This window comes from Setaria viridis, chromosome 9 (genome assembly GCF_005286985.2).
Source record: "Setaria viridis chromosome 9, Setaria_viridis_v4.0, whole genome shotgun sequence".
NCBI lineage: Eukaryota > Viridiplantae > Streptophyta > Magnoliopsida > Poales > Poaceae > Setaria > Setaria viridis.
The window spans coordinates 22,832,976-22,856,135 of record NC_048271.2 but is presented as its reverse complement, the minus strand read 5'-3'; the positions used below and the strand labels follow the sequence as shown (position 1 = coordinate 22,856,135).

Here is a 23,160-nt window from a genome sequence, read left to right as displayed (position 1 = left end):
ATAAATAAAACATTATAGAGAGAGAAAATGATAAGTCAAGAGTTTTGAAGGAAATACCAGGTAGAGTTATGAGTTATCCATTTGTCATTGATCGATTCATCTTACTTTTGTGATCTCTTCTTAACATCTCACCTATGTTTTATTGTTAATACAAATTAGAGTTTTATTAATTTTGATTCTTGTTGGCTTAATCTTTGCATGAATATTTGGAATCTTTAAGTAACATCAAAAATGAAAAGTTGTCAATTACAAACTTGTAGATTTTGTCGATAACTGCAGTTATCATATATAAATTTCTCCATTCGACATAGTATGAGTTTTTATCTCATAGTAAACTCACACATAAACACTTGTTTTCATGCTTTCATCATAGACCAATTCAATCCTTGCCTGCTTCTTAACCAATTCATATATCATTATTTTATTATGTTCTTAATGTAATTAAAGTTATTATACATATCCACTTCATATATCATTATTCTATTATGTTCTATTGTTAGAATTTGATCGTGCATGAGAGACAAAAATACAATCCTATCTAGAACCAGGTGTCCTAACATTTCCCCGTTAATAATTACTCACTTTTCCCGTTGCTATAATAGAATAATCTAAGTTGGCACCCGCCAAAATTTCTTAACCAATGCAAAAGGGTCTCTAGTCCAGTAGTTAGGACACCTGGTAGCATCCAACCGGCTTGGATTCGACTCCTAGTAGGAGCGAATTAAACAGTATAGAATAAAAAAAATATAAAAAAATAGGTTGGGTACCTTTCCCTTACTGACTTCGGTCAAAATTTTCTTAACCAATTTCCTGCAGATATTGAATTAATTTATATTTTCAAAACGCATGGTTTAGAAAAGTGGCTTTTCTTTGTTTTCCTTTAGCTTCAAAATAAGTAGGAATAATTGTGGGTACAATACATGTGATAATTTTATAAGGTGCAAATCATTTAGAAAAGCACAATCACTATTTAAAAAAATGTTTTTGTTTTCGACAGGACTATATATATACATGGTAAATATATTATGAGTGAGTGGAAAAAAAATTATATCGAAACATTCTAATGGCGGTCTGACGGAGTATATCGCTATACTAAGGTTCAACAAAATCGTGTACCTTTTACATATATACTATAGTTGTAAACCATGAGAGTATCAAAAGTCCCATGTACGTAGTAGGTAGGTGTAGTTCCATACTCGAAATGTACATTTGTGCGTCATGTTTACTTAAAAGTAAAAGAAACTAAAGTCGTTTTAGTTTTGTCCTCAACCTTGATCAAGTTTACATAAAATATATTAACACTACAATATCAAATAAATGCACTATAAAAATACATCATGATCTATCTAATGAAACTAGTTTGATATTATATATATTTATGCACTTCTTTATAAATTTGAAAAAGTTAAAAGAAATTTGACTAAAAGATGACAAATCTAAAAAGATTACCACAAAGGAAATCTAAAACGATGTATCTAGCTACTAGTTAAAATTAGTTGTATATCATGAGAGCTTTGCTGTCCACTCCATTGAACAGGTCGGGTGTGATCCACCCCTTCACCACCAGCCACCCGCCGAGATTGACGTGTTGGAGATATGCCCTAGAGGCAATCATAGAGATGATGATATTCCATTTGTATCCATGATTTATATTGTGTTCCTTGAATATCCATTAAAGGCTATTTGAATTGATTTGCAATTATGTGAATTGTGTGTGAAACTCTTTACTTGTATGGTTATTCTAAAGTTGTCCCTAGTCGGAGTTCATGTGAGGACACACATGAATATTAGACTAGCACATGTATTAGTTGATGACTATGTTTCACAAGTCATTGACATGGAGATGTTGAACTAATAATGTGGGCACATGTGGAGACATGTGCTAGGACTGACCCAACACGAGAAGTAGTTCTCTCTTTAAACAACATATACGCTTTGTCCTTAGACCTGAGATTGTCGCATGTACTCAAGATGTGGATCGACTTACTTAGGGGCTATCAAACGCTACGCCGTAATAGGGTAGTTATAAAGGTAGTTTTCGGGTTTGTCAAGAAGCATGCTATGAGACATGGTCAATCAAGATGGGATTTGCCCCTCTCTGATTGAGAGTGATATCTCTGGGCCCCTCGAGTGATCGGATCCGAAAATGCATGGCCATGCTACGTACGGTTAAGAGTTAACCTACAAAGGGATTCCGAATCACAGGATCGAGAAAGAGCAGTTGGCTTGAAGCTAGACCAAATATCATGAGGCAAAGGGAATAGCATGTATATAATGTTGTGATGGTTCGTCTGATATGATCTTCGTGTGCATATAGGAGTTGGCACGTCTTGCTAGAGGCCGCTACCGACTATTGGGCCAAGTAGGAGTACTCGGGCCATGTCTATATGTATCCGAACCCATAGGGTCACACACTTAAGGGGATGGAAGCCCAATTTGGATGTGATCCGAGTTGGATTAGGTTTAGAAGTACTAATGGGCCTCGGACCCAGAGGCCCGTCAGGAACCTCTATAAATAGAGGGGTGGGAGCGCCCTAGGGTTTACACCTTTTGGCGAAACACATCTGCCGCGCCTCCCACACCCTCGCCTGTTGCAACTCACGGATCTAGCAGTCCGGCTTGCGACGCTTCCTCCCTGCACGTGTGGATACCTTGGAGGTGTTGCGCCTGCAGCACTTGGACAAGCCACGACGAGCCGACGACGAGCCGCGGCACGAGGACGATCTTGCTGCACGTGGACGAGCTGCTGAGGAGCTGCTGGACGTTGACGTGATCGACTACGCACGACTGCGTTGATCGACTACGTACGACTACGTTGATCGACTTCGCTGCATCGACGCAAATCTACATTTTCCACACCAGTAGTGCGTCGAGTGGTAATCTCGTGATCCTTATACGGCAGTTTTTCCTGGTTTTACGCGGTAGAAATTTTAATTTGCGCTAGTGTAGCCTACCTCGTATCCCAACATGACGGCCCTGATAGGCGGCGAGGTGCTGCGAGAAGCAGGCGAGGAGGCGACCGCGATCATCAGGACCAGCGCGACTAACAAAGACACCTTGCTTTCCATCAATCTTACCCAGCTGTCTACTGATATGATGCCTGTGCATTCTGCAAACTCTGATGAAGCCCTATTTATAAGAGCCCAGCCATGGCATCGTGCATAATAAGACCCAAAGAGCACGTACTACAACTTACTCTCTGGGTCTTCCGATCCATGGAGTCAAGTCAAAGTCCACGCTAGCTTGAACGTAGCGCTTGGCCGTGGTCAAGACGTTGGATCGTCGGTTCTAAAAGGGGGTCAGTACAGTGCCCGCCCTATCTTACCTAGGCCTTGCGACTCTGGTGATCGGAGGGCAGTATATATGTGCCTGTACGTGACAACTAGGCGTTTATCTCACGGGTACAAGGCGACGTACGACAACTAAACAGAGAGCTAGGAGAAGAGATGATGGCCACCGGCATCGTCGTTGCCAGAGTGACACGGAGATCGAGTTAAACCATACGTACGCTGTACACATAAAAGAAACTACCCGATGCTTAGACACGATGCGGTTTAAGCCGATGCTTATAGTTCCAATTGCAGTTGCAGGACACAGGGACAAGTGGCATTTCTTCAAGAAACGGCGGCAGGACATATTGACTTGCATTTTGGTGATTCAATGACAAACAAGGTGATCTACCTACATGGTAGTAGAAGATAAGAAAATATTCCAGACACGATTAACTAAACATCTAACAGAGTGAGCTTTAGTAAATATTTGTTAAATGAACACGTTTTAGCCATCATTTTTCTAAGCACGTAGAACTGAATTTTTGAGCTTACAGTTTCAAGCACATATATGCCTGCATTTACAAGCACACTGCAACCGGAAAATGATATTTCAAATTGCCTTTCCTTTTTGCTAATGTGAAGCAATCTGATCTCAGAAACTCCTGAACTGTATAGATAGTAGCTCTAGTTAAGAGTAGAGAACTGGGCCGAGCCTGACCTCCAGCTTGATTCAAGCTCAAGCCAAGTTTTCACGCTCGAGTTTGGCTCATCTATGGATGCCAATTATATGTCCAAATGGACGTGCTCAAATGAAAATTGCAAGCCCACGAGCGGAGGAAGGGCCCGCTGCCGAGTAAGGTGGGACTATTCAATAGGTGAGCACTCCTCACACTTAGTTTTCACTCTCCACAAGTAAGGTAGGACTGTTCCCAACACAACCCCACACTAGGGTCAAGGTATCCTATGAACCATTTGAAGCCTCCCAGTTTATTAAAAGCTGTAACAGCCCAAAAATTCAAATCTAAAAATCACTCAAACTCAAAAACTTCAAAACCTATTTTAAAATCTAATTTCAAAATATTATTCCCGAGCTCAATCGTTTTCCATCCATAATCCATCCCAAGATTCCCCTTTAATCCTTTTGTCTTTCCAAATCAATTGAGACATTTAACTTTCTCTCTGACCTTCCTATTCTCTCTAAGCCATCACCATCAACCTACTAATCCCTTCTTTCATGTGTGCCCTCCCACACAAACTTGCCACCTCCCTTCATCTCCCACGCACATAGCATGCACCTTAAGCACGTACAAAGCAGCATAGAGCCGCAGACAGCAGCAACACGAATGTTGCATGCAAGCTTCACGCGCCAAGGGCCCTTGCCGTGCTCGCCCTGCTCTGCTCAAGCGACAGCCCAGCCCTGCGAGGTGACCACGCCCTGCCGCCCGGCACCATGCCGTGCCGCCCCTTGCCGCGTCTCCACCTCAACCATGCCGCTGCGTTCAAGCTTGCTAGCCCTGCCGCCTCGTCGCGCGCGCCATCAACGTCGCGTCGCCTCAGCGCCACCGCCGCCGCAAGCCAACGCTCGCAAGCTACCGCCCGGCCACAACATCACCATTCATGGTGAGCGGGTGAGCCGCTGGCACAGCTCCACCCTCGCCACCTATAAAAGCCACCCCGAGCTGCTCTCCGTCACCATCCCGAGCTTGCCGAGCCACCCAGCTCAGCCGCTCATCTCCGTCCTCACTCCAATTTCTCCCTCCTTTATTCTTGCGCTCTCCCTCGTTGATCTCCGATGACAAGCTGCCATAGCTCGATTAGTTCGTCGGTGAGCACCTCCACACCCTCCGCTAGCTTCCCCAAGCAACGGCCCTCCATATCCTTGCCTACATCGAGCTCCCCAGGAACTCTAGGGCCGCATCCATGGCCGCCCGTGGCCGACCTCCTTCCACCCCCTCACCCCGGCCAAGAACCACCAGAACCGAATCCCCATCCACTCCTCTCTCTACCCATACCCTTGGATTGGAAAACGGTGGCCGGGAGTGCCGTTCCGGTTGAGCTCCTGCCGCTACTCATGGTGGAGCTGGGAAGAACGGGGACGACGTCCCTATTCCCTCTCGTGCGTGTCTCTATCCCTCTCTCCGTTTTCTCTTTATTCCAGCCAGCTCCCAAATAAACAACATCACCTGCCCATGTGCTAGTCGAAAGGCCCAAAAACCCACCGAGGTCAATCACGTACAGAGACCAGTGAAGCACCCACCCATTTTTTTAATCCATTTTCGGAATTTAATTAGTAACCAATTTTTGCACAGCCATATCTTAGCCATCCCAATTCTGATTCACTTCATTCTTTTCCCTAAATTTCTCTAAAATTATATTGTACCTATTCCAACCGTTCTCCCCTCCGTTTGAGCTTATTTCATTTTATGTTTGTTCTTGTTTGTATTTGTTTGTCATTACGCCGTCGTTGCCGTAGCCGATGGAGTGACCGAGGAGGAGAGCGAGTTTGGAGGCCAGTACCACGAGCCGGAGTAAGATCGCGAGCTGGAGCCGAAAGACTCGTACCACGAGCAGGAGCTTCCGGAAGGCAACTTCCGGAAGGTTTTGAAGATGGCAAGTCCAACCTATTTCCTTTTGGTCATATTTATCCTAGTTTTTAAACACAACCCGTAAAAGTTTTTCTTCATAAATTGCATCCAGTCATATATATGCTCAGATTATTTTACTACTTGATCTAGTTATAACCCGGTTGGATAGCCACTCCTTAAATTGACATATCTTTATTATACCTTGACGACATAGGATTTATCACTAGACATGATACACTCTGTTTAGCCAATTACCTTGATATTAATATGCTTAGAAATTGGTTACTCAACTCATTACTACCTGTTCTACAAATGCAATGGTTTTACAAAAGATAAAATGTGTTGAGTGTGTTGGGGTGAGTATGGGTTGGGATTTTGAAAAAGTGATAATAAACAACTGGTGTTGGTGATTATTTTGATGGGGCGAATCAGGGTTCCTTGTGTGGGACGCCTTGGAGTATTGGCTCGTGCCTGTGTGGCTGAGTGTGGGAGATATCCATCTTGTCTTAATTAAGGACCGAGTTCATGTGTCATCTTGCCTAACCCAACTTATCGTACAACCACTCGACCTTTGTGTGGGGCAAAGGCTTAGCATAAATCCTACTAGCTAGTCTGATAGTTGTCCGTAGGCAGGCACGCAATGGGAGGCCAAGGAGCAGACATAAGCAAGTACTAGATTAGTAGCCCAATTGAAGACCTCGTAGGAAGGTCAGGAACCTGAAATTGCATTTGGCCCCCTAAGTGAGTTTTGGTGTTGATGACATGCATAGTTAGGGGACTAATAATTTTATCAAGTGATTAACAGGTTTTAATTATAAAGAAGTGCAAAGGTGTACGAAAGGAATCTCAAGAAACCCCAAATTGCAAAGATAGAATGGTGCTAAGCTCAAATTAAGACTCGTTTATAATTCTTAATTTTGAATTTGAGTATAGGAACGCCGTACTATAAATGAGGATGCGAATGGATAGCTTGAAGATGCTAAAGTTCTCAATTGAGATGCTAACCACCCGTTGAGAGACACAACTCACTCACTTGCACATCCTTTACCTCAGTTTTTCTATGTGTGTCGGAAGTTCCGACACCAGTCGGAAGTATCCAGTAACTCCCAATAGGGATTCTTAGTTGAGTTAACTTGACATTATCGGAAGTTCCGATACTCTATCAGAAGTTCTGATACATTAGCATCGGGTGTTTCTTGAAACTTCTGACTGGGACCCTCGGCTATCTGTTTTAATTTCATTGGAAGTTTCAACCCTGTGTCAGAAGTTCTGACAGGTACATAAATGTACTGTAACAGCTAGTTTTGGGGGCTCGAGTATAAATACCCCCTCAGCCCCCCATTCATTGCTGCTGACCTACCCATGAAGAACACTCCTTTGAGCATTGAATACTCCTCTTCCTCAACCCTTTGTGCTAAATCTTTGAGAGTTTGAGCTAGGGTTTGGGTGAGAGCAAGATTGAGGGTGTGAGCCTTGATGTTTGGAGTGTGAGGTTCAACAAGTTCATCTCAAGAGCACTTCAAGCATCCTCGGCTTTGATTCGCATTTGTTACTCTTGAAGCTTACTTCTAGATGGCTAGGCGTCGCCCGTTTGAGCGCCCTCTTTGTGTGGTGCGCTCGGGGATATTTGTATTACCCATGCTTCGTGGATTCATAGTAAGTGACTCAGTCCTCCTTTGTGGTTGATTGAGGGAGGTAAAGGGTTAGTGAGGACCCAGCTCTTTGTGAGCTCCTCAATGGAGACGTAGCTTCCTTTGTGGGAGTGAACTCCGGTAAACAAATCCTTGTCTCTCGTGCTTGTTGTGTTCTTCGATTTCATATTGACCTAGAAGCTTGAATTAAGCCGATCTATCTTTTTGTGTGGTTCCTTGTATATCTATCTCCTGTAGTAGTCTCTACTCTTCATTTACAATCTTTTGATTCAATAGAATTGGTAGATTTAGGTTGCATTTTGAATTTCGTTCAGCTCACTCTATATTGCCGGAAGTTCCGATCTTGTACCGGAAGTTCCGATCCTGTACCAGAAGTTCTGACCCATCGGAAGTTCCGGCACAGCGTCGGAAGTTCCAACATATCTAATACCGCTGCGAAGTTTTTTAGAAAAATGTGAAGTGAGCCTATTCACCCTCCATCTAGGCATCACAAGATCCTTTCAGAACCCCTTGGTTAGCTCTCATGGATGACTAGTCAAGACTATGCTATGGTGGGTAATGGCTTTGATGGATCCGCACTGGTACTACGGTGTTCGTGTTACAGTACTCTACTTCTGGGTAAAGTGTATATCTCTGCAGAGTTAAAACCTATTCGAATAGCCGTGTCAATGGTCTTGGACGAGTTATGGCTTGGTCACATAACTAGCTATTTGGGAAAGATGGGCAAACCCTTTTATTGAAAAATTGGATTTTGAAAATATCGGACAAGTGTGCCGTGTGGTACAGTGGACGGGATGTCTAGTAGCACTTAAAACTTGGATCCTTTGTGTAGTGTAGGATCACCTCATTCTTTCATAACTATTGTGGTATATATGTGTTTTGCAAAAACCGCTTTATCAAATCACACCTTGCATGTGTATAAAAGATTGCTTTCTGCAAAATAAATCTTGACCTATTCCTTGAATTACCCCTATGCATGCATTCTATTATCCCTTCCGTAGGGTGGAGATGGATTTGCTGAGTATGTACGTACTCAGCCTTACTTTGTTGATACAGAGAGACCCGGACTACGTTGCTGGTGAAGCTTTCGAGTAGAAGGTCGCCTCCGCACCCAACTTGCCTGTTGCGTTGGGCTGTTAAGGATGCTTCCGCTATTGTGCGGTGTTGCTTGCTGCTTATGGACTTGCATGTCTATAGGTTGTATCTACAGCCGTTTGTATTATATCTCTTTTGGGTCTATGTTATTTGACCGCTCCCTAGAGAGTCGTACAACTTTTAAACTATCTATTGAATAAATGTGTGTACCAGTATTCCTGGGACTAGTAGTTGTATCATATTTAGTCTTTGTGCAAATACGGGCGCTTCAGCTAAGGAAGCTAGCTTATAGCATATCCAGCAATCCCCCAATAAATATTTCCTAATAACTAGTTAATGGGATATCCCAATATCCTTGTCATTATTATTAGGAGAGTTACTTTTGCAGTATCCCAATAATATCATTTAAATCCAACTACCACATTGGGAGAGCCAAAACTCCTCCTTTATTTAGGGAGAGTTGGGAGCACTATTTTTTTATCACCTCTCCTTTGATGGGAAATGTGGTTCTTCTAGAGATGCTCTTATAGCTTTGAGTAAAATACACTGACGGTCCTTGAACTTATCTTGTAGTGTCATCTGGGTTCCTAAACTCTCAAAATGCATTTTTAGTCCTCAAACTTGTTTCAAGATGTCATATGGATCCATAAACTCTCAAAGTGCATATTTAAACCCCCAAAGTTGTCTTCGGATTTCATTCGGGTCTTTAAACTCTCAAAATACATTTTAAAATCTTAAAACTTGATAAAAGTCGCTGATGGCAATGTTTCCTCCTCGCTCGTTGCCTTCACAACCACCTTATGGTAGTGATCGCGCATGTGTTGCTTGGCGCTTGATTGGGGAATCTTAAAATGCATTTTGAGAATTTAAGGATTTGGATGACACCCCGAGACATGTTGGGGATCCTGAAAAATGTGTTTTGAGAGTTTTGGGATCTGGATGGCATCTTGAGATAACGTCATGGATCTGAAAAATATATTTTGAGAGTTTAGTGAACTAGATGACACCCATGACAAGAGTTTAGTGAACTAGATGACACCCATGACAAGTTAAAGGACTGCCCATATATTTTACTCTATAGCTTTTTATAAGTCGATTGGTTTTGATGCTTGACTATAACGTTTAGTGTGTCCGAATCGGTTTGAGTTTACTATAGCAACTTTCTATTGGCTCTAACTGATCCAAATAGATTTAAAACCGCCCGAGGCACTTGATCAAATTGGACTCGATTCTTTATTTCGGACTGACCGCCTGAGATTGTGTCCGGGCAAATGAAAAGAAACACGTCCCATTGCAATTTGAAGAGACGGCGACAATATTATTCATCCTCCCTCGGTCCCGCCTGTCGGCCGCACAGCAGTAAGCAGGTGCGAACAGGGGCCATAGGATCATGGGCCGGGGGTATATTCGTCGTATGAGATTGTTGCGCACCAGGACAAGAATCCGGCACGATCCTCGAGCGAGCCAGTCGGTGCAAAGTTTTCTTTTCCTTCTCCGTGTTTCACGCGTCCTTGTAAAATTCAGTAATACCGGTGACGAACGATGATTAATCCTTGCGTGCTACCGATTTCAGATCGGTATATAATTAAGCTATCTCTCTCGTCGCCAAGTCAAAAACTCGGATATTTTAGGTTTTTTTTTCCGAATCACAATGCAGACACTCACATACACGTGCGCACGCTCGTTCCTATGAACACACGCACGCAACCCTACCTATATGAGCACCTTCAAAAGACTGAGCCGGCAAATCCTCTATAATGACGAAGTCACTATTAGTGCCTTGCTATTGATGGACATGTCGCCTGCCACTGAAAAAATAGCACTGATTAAATCATAGAATAAATTCATGAAAATGCAAGCACAAGTGCCGAGTCAAGAACTCGATGAGCAGGTTCCACCACAAGAAACCTTACCACCTGAGTTATACTCAATTCGCTTAGGTTTGATTTTTTAATACTAGCACGGTGTGTTATTTATAAACAAGTATAATAATACTTCAAATTTTCTTTTCATTTTTTTGCGAAAGCTAGTGTTTCTTTAATCTATAAGTGTGGTAATTTCTAAGAGTTAAAGTGATTGAGTTCAAGTAGGTTTACTTGCATTTTTAGCTAACTATTTTACGCGATGTGCCTACCGAGAACAAGGCACCTAAGTCCTATGAATAAGTAGTTTTCTTTGTCAAAATGTTGTATATTACTCCAATCATTTCAAATTTTAAGTCGCTTTATATTTTTAGATAGATGATTTTTGCTATGCACATAGATATACGTTATATGTAGATATATACTTCCTGCATCTCGAATATAAATTAATATTCGTTTTAGCTTTTCTAGGTACATAGCTTTTGATATTCACCTAGATATAGACTATGTCTAAATACATAGCAAAAGTTATGTATATAGAAAAGCTAAAACGAATAGTATTTTGAGACTGAAGAAATAGTAAAATATATATTTATAAAAATCAAAACAACCTAAAACTTGAAACGAGGGGTACTTGTCAGATACAGTACTTATTAATTTCTGCTGCTACTGATCTAAATTTTCATTATTCCCTCGAGAGGTTAGAGATCTTTGGTCGGTAGTAGATCCCATCTCACACAGCCCCGTCGTCAAAGTCAAGAAAAGTAATCCCTGGCGCCGCACCCTCTTTGAGATTCCGCGATTGATCCTATAAGTACAGCCCCAGTTTGCCGCTCCTGTAAATACCAGCAGCAAGAGCTAAAGCACAGCACTGCCCACTCCCATTGAGCCATGGCATGTTCGAGGTCAGACCAGAGCATTCACGTGCTCCTAGTCTCGTACCCGACCCAGGGCCACATCAACCCGCTGCTCCAGTTCGGGAAGCGGCTCGCCGCCCACCCCGGCGTCCGGTGCACCCTGGCGGTGACCCGGCACGCGCTCGGCTCAGGCAGGCAGCCGCAGCCCGGCGCGGTCCACGTCGTCGCCTTCTCCGACGGCTGCGACCTCCGCGGCTACGACGAGGTCGGCGACGAGCGGGGCTACCTGGCGCGCCTCGAGTCGGCAGGGTCGGAGTCCCTCGGCGAACTCCTCCGCGCGGAGTCAGCGAGGGGCCAGCCCGTGCGCGCCGTGGTTTACGACACGCTCCTGCTCTGGGCGCCGCGCGTGGCGCGGCGGCACGGCGCGGCCTGCGCGGCCTTCTTCACGCATGCGTGCGCGGTGACCGTGGCGTACGCGCACGCATGGGCAGGGGGGCTGACGCTGCCGGTGCAGGATGCCCCGCCGGAGTCGCTGCCAGGACTGTCCGTGACGCTCGGACCGGCAGATCTCCCCAAGGACCTGAGCGACCCTGGCAGCCACTTGGTCTACCGTGAGCTGATGCTAGAGCAGTGCCGGGCGCTCGAGGTGGCAGACCACGTTCTCGTCAACTCCTTTCACGAGCTGCAGGCCAAGGTAATCGAATCCCCTGGCCGAAAAGCTACTTATTCTAGCCATTACTACTTGATTTGGAGTTTGGGATCTTGGGTATAGTGATTCATGGCATGTTGGAAAATTGACAGGAAGCCGAGTACATGGCGTCGAGGTGGGGCGCCAAGACGATTGGCCCAACCGTGCCGTCGGCGTACCTCGACAACCGCCTCGCTGAAGACGTAAGCTACGGCTTCCACCTGCACACGCCGATGACGGCAGAAAGCAAGGCTTGGCTCGACGAGAGGGATGCGCACTCCGTCGTGTACGTCTCCTTTGGCAGCCTTGTGGCCCTAGGCTCGGATCAGATGGCTGAGGTGCGCGAGGGGCTCTACAACAGCGGCAAGGCCTTCTTGTGGGTTGTTAGGGCCTCTGAAACTTCAAAGGTACCCAAAGGCTTCACGGATAAGGTGAAGGAAAGAGGCCTCATTGTGACATGGAGCCCGCAGTTAGATGTGCTAGCGCACCCTTCCATTGGGTGTTTCGTCACGCACTGCGGATGGAACTCGACGATGGAGGGACTAGGTGCTGGCGTACCGATGGTGGCAATGCCACAGTGGGCAGATCAGCCGACGAACGCCAAGTACATTGAGGACGTGTGGCGAGTCGGTGTGAGGGTACGACCTGATGTGGAAGGAATGGTTATGAAGCAAGAGCTGGAAAGGTGCGTGAGAGAGGTGATGGAAGGAGAGGCGGGCAAACAATTTAGGAAGAACGCTAGAAGCTGGAGCCACAAGGCAAAGAAAGCCATGGCTGAAAGGGGAAGCTCGGACAGTAACATGGTGGAGTTCCTTACCAAACTCCGAACGGATTGATATGCATGGAAACTTGATGTGGAGACCAGAAAACTCATCGAACTATTTCTTGTTCTGCAGTCGAGGCCGCGACGCCTGCTAGGGCCGTTTGCTCATTTCAACATAGTTTGTTGCCTATTTATCCTTTTACTTACCTCTGTATGATGTCAATCCTATCTGTAATGAATTTCACTATATATATGATTTCCAACAAGATTTGTGCGTGCCTGCTTTATATGGAATAGCTGGAAAACGAGAAATAGTACATGATTTTTAAAAAGCAAATACGAATGCTATTTGTCCTTTTACTTATCTCTGTATGATGTCAATCCTATAGATTAATTATGTTTCAAACAAGAACTACAACAAATGCAAATGACTCTAGTGCAATTAATTTTCAAAACATTGCGACAAGCAGAGGAAGGAGAGGAGCACAGGGTAACCTCACCAATTTGTTCCTCATTCTGCTACTCAGAATTATGAACCTGTGACATAGTTACTAATAAACTTCGAAGATGGTGGTTGAACAGGCTGATGAGTTTGCATGTTTTACAGCCGGAGCTGGTTGTGCTGTAGTACCTTGTTTGTGCTGCACTCGCCACTCGGGTTCAACGAGAAGGTTTCAAGTTAGTGATTAAGGGCCAGGCACTTGCCATGCAACCATAGAGGACTGGGCCGAGCCTGACATCCAGCTCAATTCAAGCTCAAGCCTAGTTTTCACGCTACGGACGCGTGCCCAAATGAAAATTGCAAGCCCACGAGCGGAGGAAGGGCCTGCTCAAGAATTTAGATAATTCCTTTAGGAGTCTAAGCACGACAAATCAGAGTGGCGCAGCGGAAGCGTGGTGGGCCCATAACCCACAGGTCCCAGGATCGAAACCTGGCTCTGATAAAATTTTTATGTTCTTATGTCTGATTTTTTTTTTGTTCTCTGTTTTTTCTTCCCTCTGCTCACGTTCTCTGTTCTAACTTATTTTCGGGTCTGTGAGCTCAACAGTGAGCAATTTGAATTCCTACATAAACGTACAGCCGTCCTCTTCAAGATCCAATGGACTCTAGCATCATCAGAATTCAGAAGTGATATCCATTAAATTGCAATCTTGCTGCCTGATTGACAAGATTGTAGTATAGCTCAGTTTCCTTAGCATCAGTGCAGTTGAAAATAACTCATTTAGACGCAGCAGATATAGCACCACACTATGTAACACGGATACGTCATGGAGGGGGACGTATCCCTATCAATGCGTATCCGATGCTGATACGCGGTGGATACGTCATGGATACGTATCTGAATAGTATCGGAGAAAAAAGAAAAAGAAAAAAGTCGGATACTTCTACCAATATGTGATTTTTTTTCTTTTACGATTTTGTAGAAATAAATAGTCGATCCAAAAATTTGCAGATATAGACCCCTACCACCAGTTCAAATGGCGGTAGGTTAAAAAAATAAAAGGGAGTTACCGCCAGTTCAAACGGCGGTTGGGTGATGTGGCAGCAGAGGGGGTAACGACAGTAGCCGATTACCGCCGTTTGAAATGGTGGTAACTACCCCCTCCCACAACTCCGCCGGTGGCTGATGGTGGAGCTAGCTATAGCTGGTTGAAACGGCTATAGCCGTTGAAAGGATGATGTCGCCTAGAGGGGGGGTGAAAATAGGCGCAACCTGAAATCGTCGCCCCTTAAAACAAGTTTATCAGCGACTTGTGGATTATTCTGGAAATACTTCCGGAGATTCCGCAAATTATGGAATCTCCAAAGAAATCTCCGGAATCTCCGAAGATAGGAAACACACGCCTTAAGCAGCGGAATAAAACTGTCTGCCTGAAAACCGGAACTTCCGGTTTCAAAACAAAGAGCTTCCAGTTTTTGCTCGGGCAGAGAGAACCCCCAAACCTTATGCGTTGCAAGTGAGGTAAAGATCAAACCAGATTTAGAAAGTATGCTCAGATGGTATATCTTAGTAGGATCACAAAGTTCCTGCACTTCACAAATACTAACACCCAAGTAGATCAACCAACATTATGAAATCACAATGAAATGGAAGGGAATGCAAATGTAAGCAAACCAGTGAGGAGACACAATGATTTATTTCACCGAAGTTCAGATTCACCCCAGGCGAATCCTACATCTCCATTGGGTGCTTCCAAAGAAGCCGAGTTGCACTCAACCCTTTCCCCACTTCACTAGTTAGCTTCTTCCTTTTCGGAAGCGAAGCTCAACCTGCACAGACTGTCCCTTGGCTCACCAGACCTTAGGAACTCTTGGGTAACGCCTAGCTGTTTAGGAGAAACACCTCCAAGAGTAACAAACGCCACGAAGATTTCTTACTATGAATTCGAGTGCTCAAGGATGGATGTGCTCACTTTCACTCAATCTTTCAATCCCTCACCCCAAATCTCTTCTCTTCTCAAATCTCTTGCAATACTAGAGATGGGAGGGCTAAAAAAGCCCGTGGAGATGTGTTTTTTTGCATGGGGAACCAGCAGCTCCAAATGAGAGGGGATGAGGGATATAAATAGCCATCCCCAAAAACTAGCCGTTGAGCTGTTAACTTCCGGAACCTTCCGGAAAAACCTTCGAAAACTTTGAAACCACAAAACTAGTCGTTCGGTTCAAAAACTTCTGGAAACTCTACAAAATTCTATTCAACTTACGGAATCTCTGGAGAATTCTCCGGAATTTCCATAGGTCCACTGGACAACACAAGTCACCTAAGAGAAAAGACCATAACGTTTTACTCCGGGCTTCGAATTCGATGATCTTGGACTCTATGGAAATCTTATTTAGAGGAGTAACTTAAAACAAGCTCCAAGACCACCCGGTGCAAGTGTTGTGACAAGTGTTTCTCTTATATTAGTACTTGGAATGTTAGGTTTGAGTACCGAGACATAAGCGAAGCTATCCACGTTGCATCCCTCTTGATAGTATGGCGTTACCTATACTCAAGATCAAAGAATCAACACAATATAAATCACTTGAGCTTGAATATCTTCACCATGCCGCTTTTCTTCAAAATCATACTGAGGGGTTTTCAAATATTTCTTTCTCTCTTTCTTGAGCATTATCCTCCTTGAGCTAGAGACTTGATGTTCCTCAACATATATGATCAATAATCAACTTGACATACTTAAGTCACCTCAATTCTTATGATTCAACAAATATTTGATACTTTGAATTGCTGAACTCCTCATGGCTTGATTAGTTCCTCGAAGTTCTCCTAAGTGCTAGCTTCTTCACCCTAGCAAAGATTCATCGGCCCAAGTCACCACTTGCCCTTCATTCTTGCTTAGTACCTTGTAGCTAAATCCTTATTTGACTTCTTCACCCTATCTTGTCATCTCAAGTTAAGCTTTTCTTTGCATCAACAATGAATACCCATTGAAATCCACTTCTTCAATAAATGAACTTGATTCATACTTGAATATTGCTCTTATGCCAACATTATGACCAAGTAATCTTCTATGTTAACTTTCCTTGAAATACTAAGTACTTGGTCAAATATCTTCTTTCTTGATAATAAGGAATACCATCCATGTGACCAAGCAACCTATCATTGAAATTCCATTCAATTCACCATTGCTCTTGATAACTTATCATTGTTGTAATCTTGATCAATCCTCATGCAATTTTTGACTTTCTTTGATTATAGAAGCAAACAACTAATGAGACAACATAATTTCACTTCCATCTTTGTCTCTTTCACTTAATTCAATCTTTGCTTGTCATTTATTTACTTTTGCATGCTTCATATGACATGATCTTGACCTTTTCATTTCTAATAAAACCTTGCCAAAGCTCAACAAGCTCATTAGTCCTTTAATTGCTTTTGTCATTCAATCACCAAAACCCACAAGGGGCCTAGATGCTCTTTCAGCCGTTTCAACCAGCTATAACTTTGAGTATTTTTTTATTATTTTGTTTTCGTGTAATTTTTTCTCTAAGTTAAAAAATATAAATTTACATTGGAAGCACTAAATATTCGAATATGTCACTATTGGTTGCAATATGAAACTTAAGGTCTTTCTACCAAAAAGGAAGAAATTAAGGTAGACAAGTAAAGGAAGAGTGGGGTAAAGGTTTAACATATATGATTTCTCCCTCATTCATTGTACCAAAAAAATGCAAAACTTTAAGTCAAGACTTTGAGAAATTAGCATATTTAGCTCATACCTCACTTTGATAGCATTTCAACATGAGACAAACTCATATCATCACCATCACAGAAGGTATCAACTAAATATCTAAATAATTCTCTAATCCGCACCAAAAGACAAACTCATGGTGTGACTCAAAGTTTTACATACACATGAACATACTAGCATATTAAGACCTAGATGCACAAAGGTAGTACGAGAGTTCATGGAGCGATTTACCTTTGCTCTAAGCCTCACATTCTTCATATAGATCAAGATATGCATCGGTTTGAATTGTTGTCTTGATGGGCTTGTCATACTTCATGTCAAACTTGTCGAGTAAGCCCTTGAGAAGAAATTGAGAATCCTGAGGCACTTGAATTGACATATGAGAGCATGCCATCCTTGAGTTGTTTTTTTAATCCAAAGAAAAACTTCAACTTCCCATTATCTTGGTTATGATTCTTGATCATGAAAGCTTCTTGGTCATGATTTCATCATTATCTTGTATGAATTTGTTGGAGCCAAATAATCTTGACCTTGATCTTGGGTCTTGAGTCTTGGCTTCATCGATGGTCATTTTCTTCCTCATGAACTTCCCAAAGCATGTGCTTGATCAATTTTGAATTCCAATGGCTAGTTCTTGTTGTCATCACCTCGATGCACTCACAAAGACAAGAATAACATTAATAGCACAAGCTAGAGTTCCACACTTAGTGATCCTTTGAATTTGGAATACAAGTGAATCACTAGAAGGTGAAATCTCATAACATAGATTAAATTCCCTTTTTGATTATGCATACATATACATATACGGAAGAAGAACACATATGCACCTTTGGTCAACCAAGTCCAATAAGGGAATTTAAGCTATGTTACGAAGAGTAGCTACACAAGAGATGAATTTTTGATCCAATTGAAAATGATATACACTTTTACCAAATTGGACCAAATGGAAGTAGCATATTCTTGAGAAGCTCATTCTCACCAAGAGACTACATATATAATCACTAGAAGAAATTATTAGTCTCAAGGACACAAGACATAGAATAGACTCCCCCTTGATAAGTGCATCAAGTACTTGAATTACTTGTAGCAAGCACTAGGTTCAATTAAGAATTTAGGAGAGTTCACCCGATATCTTCGTCAAGGCATAAGAAATTTGCAACAATTGAAATTATTCCAAGATACACATACCACCACCAAGATAAGTAGATCATCACATATAATTATTTTCGATTCCACAACCAACTCATAAATGCTTTGAACAAGTGAAACTCCATTTATTTGAATGACAATTGCACCCACTCGACGTCTTATGGTGAATTTAAGCTCTTGTGACCATCCAAGATCCATATTGTGTTCCTAGTTCTTTCTTTTCCTAAAGCAACTCACAAAGATGTTGAAAAGGCATAATATTTGCAATCAGGAACTAGGAGTTACCACCCTTTGTTGTATGATCGTGGATGATCAAAGGAATGTCTTCTTATATACTTGATGAGTTCCATAGTGGAGAAATAGTAATGAATGTCCACTCTTAACTTTATTTCTCCAACTAACTCAAAATTCATGTTCTTGGTTTATAAAGAAAGGAACCTCCTGAAATAATAATTGAGCATTCAAAAATCAGTAGGAAGCATTTGATATCCATTGAGATTCTTTCCTTCTCCAACAAATGAGATTACACAACATAAACTTGGAAGAAGCATTAGTCCCACAAGGTACAGGCTAAACTCCCTCTCAACATGTGCATACAACAACACATAGAGTGTACTCATACACCACTCTCAAAATGAGGTCAAGGAGAGATTTGCACTATATCTTGGTTCAAGAAAGTAAACTTTACCAAAGAAAGGAATTTAAGGACTAGAAGCTAAAGAATGCACAAAATAACCTCAAACCTCACAATAGAGGAGATCAAATCAATTTATCCTTATATATTCTAATTGGTTGGTTCTCTTGAAACTCCAGCTCCCTCTTGATAGAATATCTCTTTTCTCCTTTTGATTTGATTCAACCAAGTGAAGTTTGTTCTTCTTTCAACTTTACTTGCTTTGGCCCCAATTATGATCTCAATTATATGATACCCATGGAATGTGAAATCAATTGAGGAGGGGTGCACTTCAAAAGACCATGACTCCCATGTAATAACTCTGAAGCAATTTTGAAAGCACTTGAAATAACCTTGATACAACACATGGAAAAGAGAAAGCATTAAAAGCACAAGGGAGAGTTTCACAAATAATTATCCTTTGGATGTGGAAGATATGTGGGGTCAATTATTCATGAAACCTCATAATATAGATTAAATTCCCCCAAAAGTTAGTACACGTATATGGTGGAAGGTAAGCTTATGTGCACTAGTTGACATTTAAGCCACAAGAGAAATTTAAGCTATATTATGGAGTGTAACTAAGGCAAAGATGCAATAAGGTACCAATTAAAAGAGAGGGAATATACATACCTTCTATGATATTTCACTTCATGAGACCAAAATTAAGAAAAATATCACCTGAAAGCAAAGTTAGTCTCAAAATCACAAAACATAGGAAAAGCTCCCCTTAAATGTGTGCATCCAAGTATTTGAATAACTAGAGATATGCACGAGTTCATTTAAGACTCAAAAGGAGTGTATCCTATATTTTGGACAATATACACAAAAGTACTTGCAAAGTAAACAAGCATTGCCAAAAAGTAAAGCATGAGAATTACCTCAAGATATGAGTGAATCCATGATAATTTGCCATATATAAATTTCCTTTGAATGGGAACTTTAGAATTTGAATGGTTAATACTCCACTTAAAGTTTAGCTTGATTAGAAGTTCACAAAAGGAAGCCCCAATTAGACAATCTTGCTTGTAGTGAGAAACCATTCTACATCAATCATATTTCATATTTGATCTTCCCACCAATGATCACACTTCTTATATGCTAATCACCCAAACTTGATCTCCATGTGCTTTTCCTACTTTGAGTGCTCACAAAGACGCACAAGAGTAAAATTAAAAAAATAACTTTGGACTTGAGATCTAGTAATTACCACCACTTTGGGATGTCCTCATAGGTATTGTTGATGAGGTGGTATTATAATACTTGAACTCTTGGGTGATGCATGTGTAGATGAGATCCAATTTCACCTCCATTTTTTTATCTTCACTAAGATCTTGTGATGGAGTGGTTTTCTTGATAAGTCCAGAGTTTCCATAACTCTTTATGAAACTTCCGCATTTTCCAAAAGTTCCACACATAGCATAATTTGTGTAGGATAGATCAATTCTTTCATCATCTTTGGCCATGTCTTGATCTTGGGCTTATCAAGATGTATCTTGTCTCATTGACACTCACCGCACATTTATTTCCTATATCATCCACAAGATCATGCTCTACTAGAGAGCCATTAAAAGCATCATATGGCATAAAACATGAAATTATCTTAAATTAATCTAGCCACTTTCAAGTGCTCACAATTACCAAAATTATGAGCAACTAACACTTTAAACAGGCTAAATGGCTAGATAACACAAAGTAAGGCACTTGTTACCGAGATGGCATTGAAGGTTGAGATATGTCCATAATTTCCAAACTTGGCTCCTTTTCCATTCACCATGAGAAAAACCAATTTAATAGAATCATGAGATGATATAACCAAGAAAGTTCCTCTTAAGCAAGCCAATCTATCAATGCATCTCCAAGTACGCCTTTTTCAAGCACATTTCAGCACCCAACTCACATTAGGTCCATTGATGTTAGTCACATAAGGCTTAGGCACCCAAATGACCTTTGTGCTAACATGTGGTGAACAAATCAACTTAGAAGCACAAGTATCATTTTTTACCTTCCTAAGCAAAGAATGATCAATGGAAGATTTAGGCTTAGTAACTCTACCCTTGGGACAATTTTTACCAATATATCCCTTTGCCCAGCAAGTGTAGCAAATGCGATGCTTATCCTTACAAGATTCTTTCTCATCTTGCTTCTTGCTTGCTTCCTTGCCGATTTGCCTCTTGTTTGATGACTTGCAAAGACCATCCTTCTTATGCGTACATGATGCAATTTCATGTCCCTTCTCATTGCAACCATAGCACTTCCTTTTTGGTTTGCTTGTTTTCTTATTTGGAAGTGAGGTCTTGTCATCAAGCTTGCTCGGACACTTTGAGGCAAAGTGTCCAAGGTTGGCACACTTGAAGCACTTGACATGAGCCAAACTCTTCTTCTTTTGACTTTGCTCTTTGCACTTGCCATTGTTGGACTTGAGACCTTATTGATGGTACATGGTGCTTTGCACGGTGGACCCCTTTTTAAGCTTGTTCACCATGTCTTCACAGTTATCTTGAAAAGGTTGTGCAATGAATTTTCCCTTCAATTGGATCAAGTCCTCCTTAACCCTCTTAACCTCTTGCTTTAGATCATCGTTCTCCTTGGGAATAAGGTCATCACAAGTTTCTACAAGAACAATTTGCTTGAGAGCAACATGGGGTAGCACAAGATAATTTAATTTGAACTTGTGAGAAAGTGCAATTGTGTATGTCAGGTTGATAGGATTTTATCGAAGTTACCATCACCTCATGAGCTATGCCTAGCATGACATGGGAATCTACAAGCTTTTTCATGAGAGCATGAAAGATCATCATATTTCTCTTGTAGGTCCACATGCTTGGTAGAGAGCTCCTCAATTTGAGCCTTTAGCCTACAATTAGCAATTTCCAATTAAGCTACAAGAGATAGAATTAGTAGCACAAGTATGCTTAATTAACAATTTCTCATACATACTAACTAAAGATGCATGAGAATTCTTGAGTTTCTCATGCTCTTTAGTTAGAGCTTTTAGTTCCTTGATCTTTTCAATGAGGTGATCGTTTTGCCTCTCAAGTCTTCCTTCTAGGTTTTCAATGATTTTCTCGAACTTGGTCATCTTGGAATTATCTTTTTCACTCATTTGGCCAAGTTCAAGATCATCCTCACAATCTCTTGGTGAGGTTGATTCTTCATTTGACCTATGGCGGTCAATAGGTTCTTCTTCCTTTAAAAGATTAGTTCCACGAGAACAACTAGAAGTAGAAGCATGACATGAATGGTCATTTAACCTACTCACTATTTCATTACCATGTATGCACTCATATGTTGGTGAGGTGTTGGATGTGGTGACAACACCATGACCACTTGAGGAAATCACTTGAGGCTCTTTGTTGATTCTTGATGATGTTGAGCACTTCACAAATGATTCCTCCAATGCAAGCACTTCATCATCATATTTGGACTTACCATATCTTTCTTTTAAGAGTTGTTTAAATGTAGTGAGCATCCATATGTATATCATCATCATCCATGATGGAATCATATATATCTTCACTCAAAGCACAAGTCAAAACATAAGAAGCTTGAGCATTAAGTTGTAGGCATTTCTCTTCCTCTTTTGTTTGATTGGACCAAACAACATTTGGACGAGAAATGCTCACATCTAAAATCCGCTCAATTTGAGGACCCATGGCCCTAAAAACACTAAGAATATGATCGGACCAAGATCCATAATTTGAATCATCTAGCAAGAAAAGTTCTAGCGATACATCACCCTCCCGTCGACATCTTCTCTCAAGGCGGTTAAGCTCGAAATTGAGAGTCTTGGATCTGATACCAATTGAAAGGATCTTGATGTCGCCTAGAGGGGGGCTGAATAGGCACAACCTAAAATCGTCACCCCTTAAAATAAGTTTATCAGCGACTTGCGGATTATTCCAAAAATGCTTCCAGGGATTCCGCAAATTACGGAATCTCCGAAGATAAGAAACACACGCCTTAAGCATCGGAATTAAAACTGTCTGCCTAAAAATCGGAACTTTCGGTTTTAGCTCGGGCAGAAAGAACCCCCAAACCTTATGCGCTGTAAGTGAGGTAAAGATCAAACCAGATTTAGACCCTATTTGGCTCGCACCTCCTAAACTTTTAGTGAATAAAAAGTTTAAGTCCCATTTTAATCCACCTCCTAAAGGCTGTTTGGTTCAAGTCGCTAAAACTGACTAAAGACAATAAATATTGTGACAAAAGGACCATGCTGCCCTCCCACTAGTTGCCTCTTTCTTCTTCCTCCTAGCGCCGCTCCCTTCTCCTCTCTCCGGGGCCGTGCCTCCCTTCGCCGCTCCCTCCTCCTCTCTTCGGGGCCGTGCCTCCCTCCACCGCTCCTCCTTGCAGCTGTGCCCCCCGCC

The 23,160-nt window shown here is 42.0% G+C and overlaps 1 protein-coding gene and 1 non-coding gene across 3 annotated transcripts; both read left to right on the top strand.

Annotated features, from left to right (window-relative positions):
* The first annotated feature begins 4,872 nt into the window (after positions 1-4,872).
* On the top strand, positions 4,873-13,040 carry LOC117836910 (UDP-glucosyltransferase UGT13248). Of its 2 annotated transcripts, none has more exons than XM_034716436.2 (3): positions 4,873-5,097; positions 5,746-12,017; positions 12,125-13,040. In XM_034716436.2, the coding sequence occupies exons 2-3, from the start codon at positions 11,358-11,360 to the stop codon at positions 12,845-12,847; spliced, it is 1,383 nt and encodes a 460-aa protein (XP_034572327.1). In that variant the 5' UTR covers positions 4,873-5,097; positions 5,746-11,357; the 3' UTR covers positions 12,848-13,040. The 2 variants fall into 2 exon arrangements, with proteins under 2 accessions (XP_034572327.1, XP_034572328.1); XM_034716437.2 differs by having other exon boundaries at positions 4,873-5,388.
* Positions 13,041-13,646: 606 nt separating this feature from the next.
* TRNAM-CAU (transfer RNA methionine (anticodon CAU)) lies at positions 13,647-13,718 on the top strand. The gene has a single exon. It is a non-coding gene; the product is annotated as a tRNA-Met (tRNA).
* Positions 13,719-23,160: the final 9,442 nt, after the last annotated feature.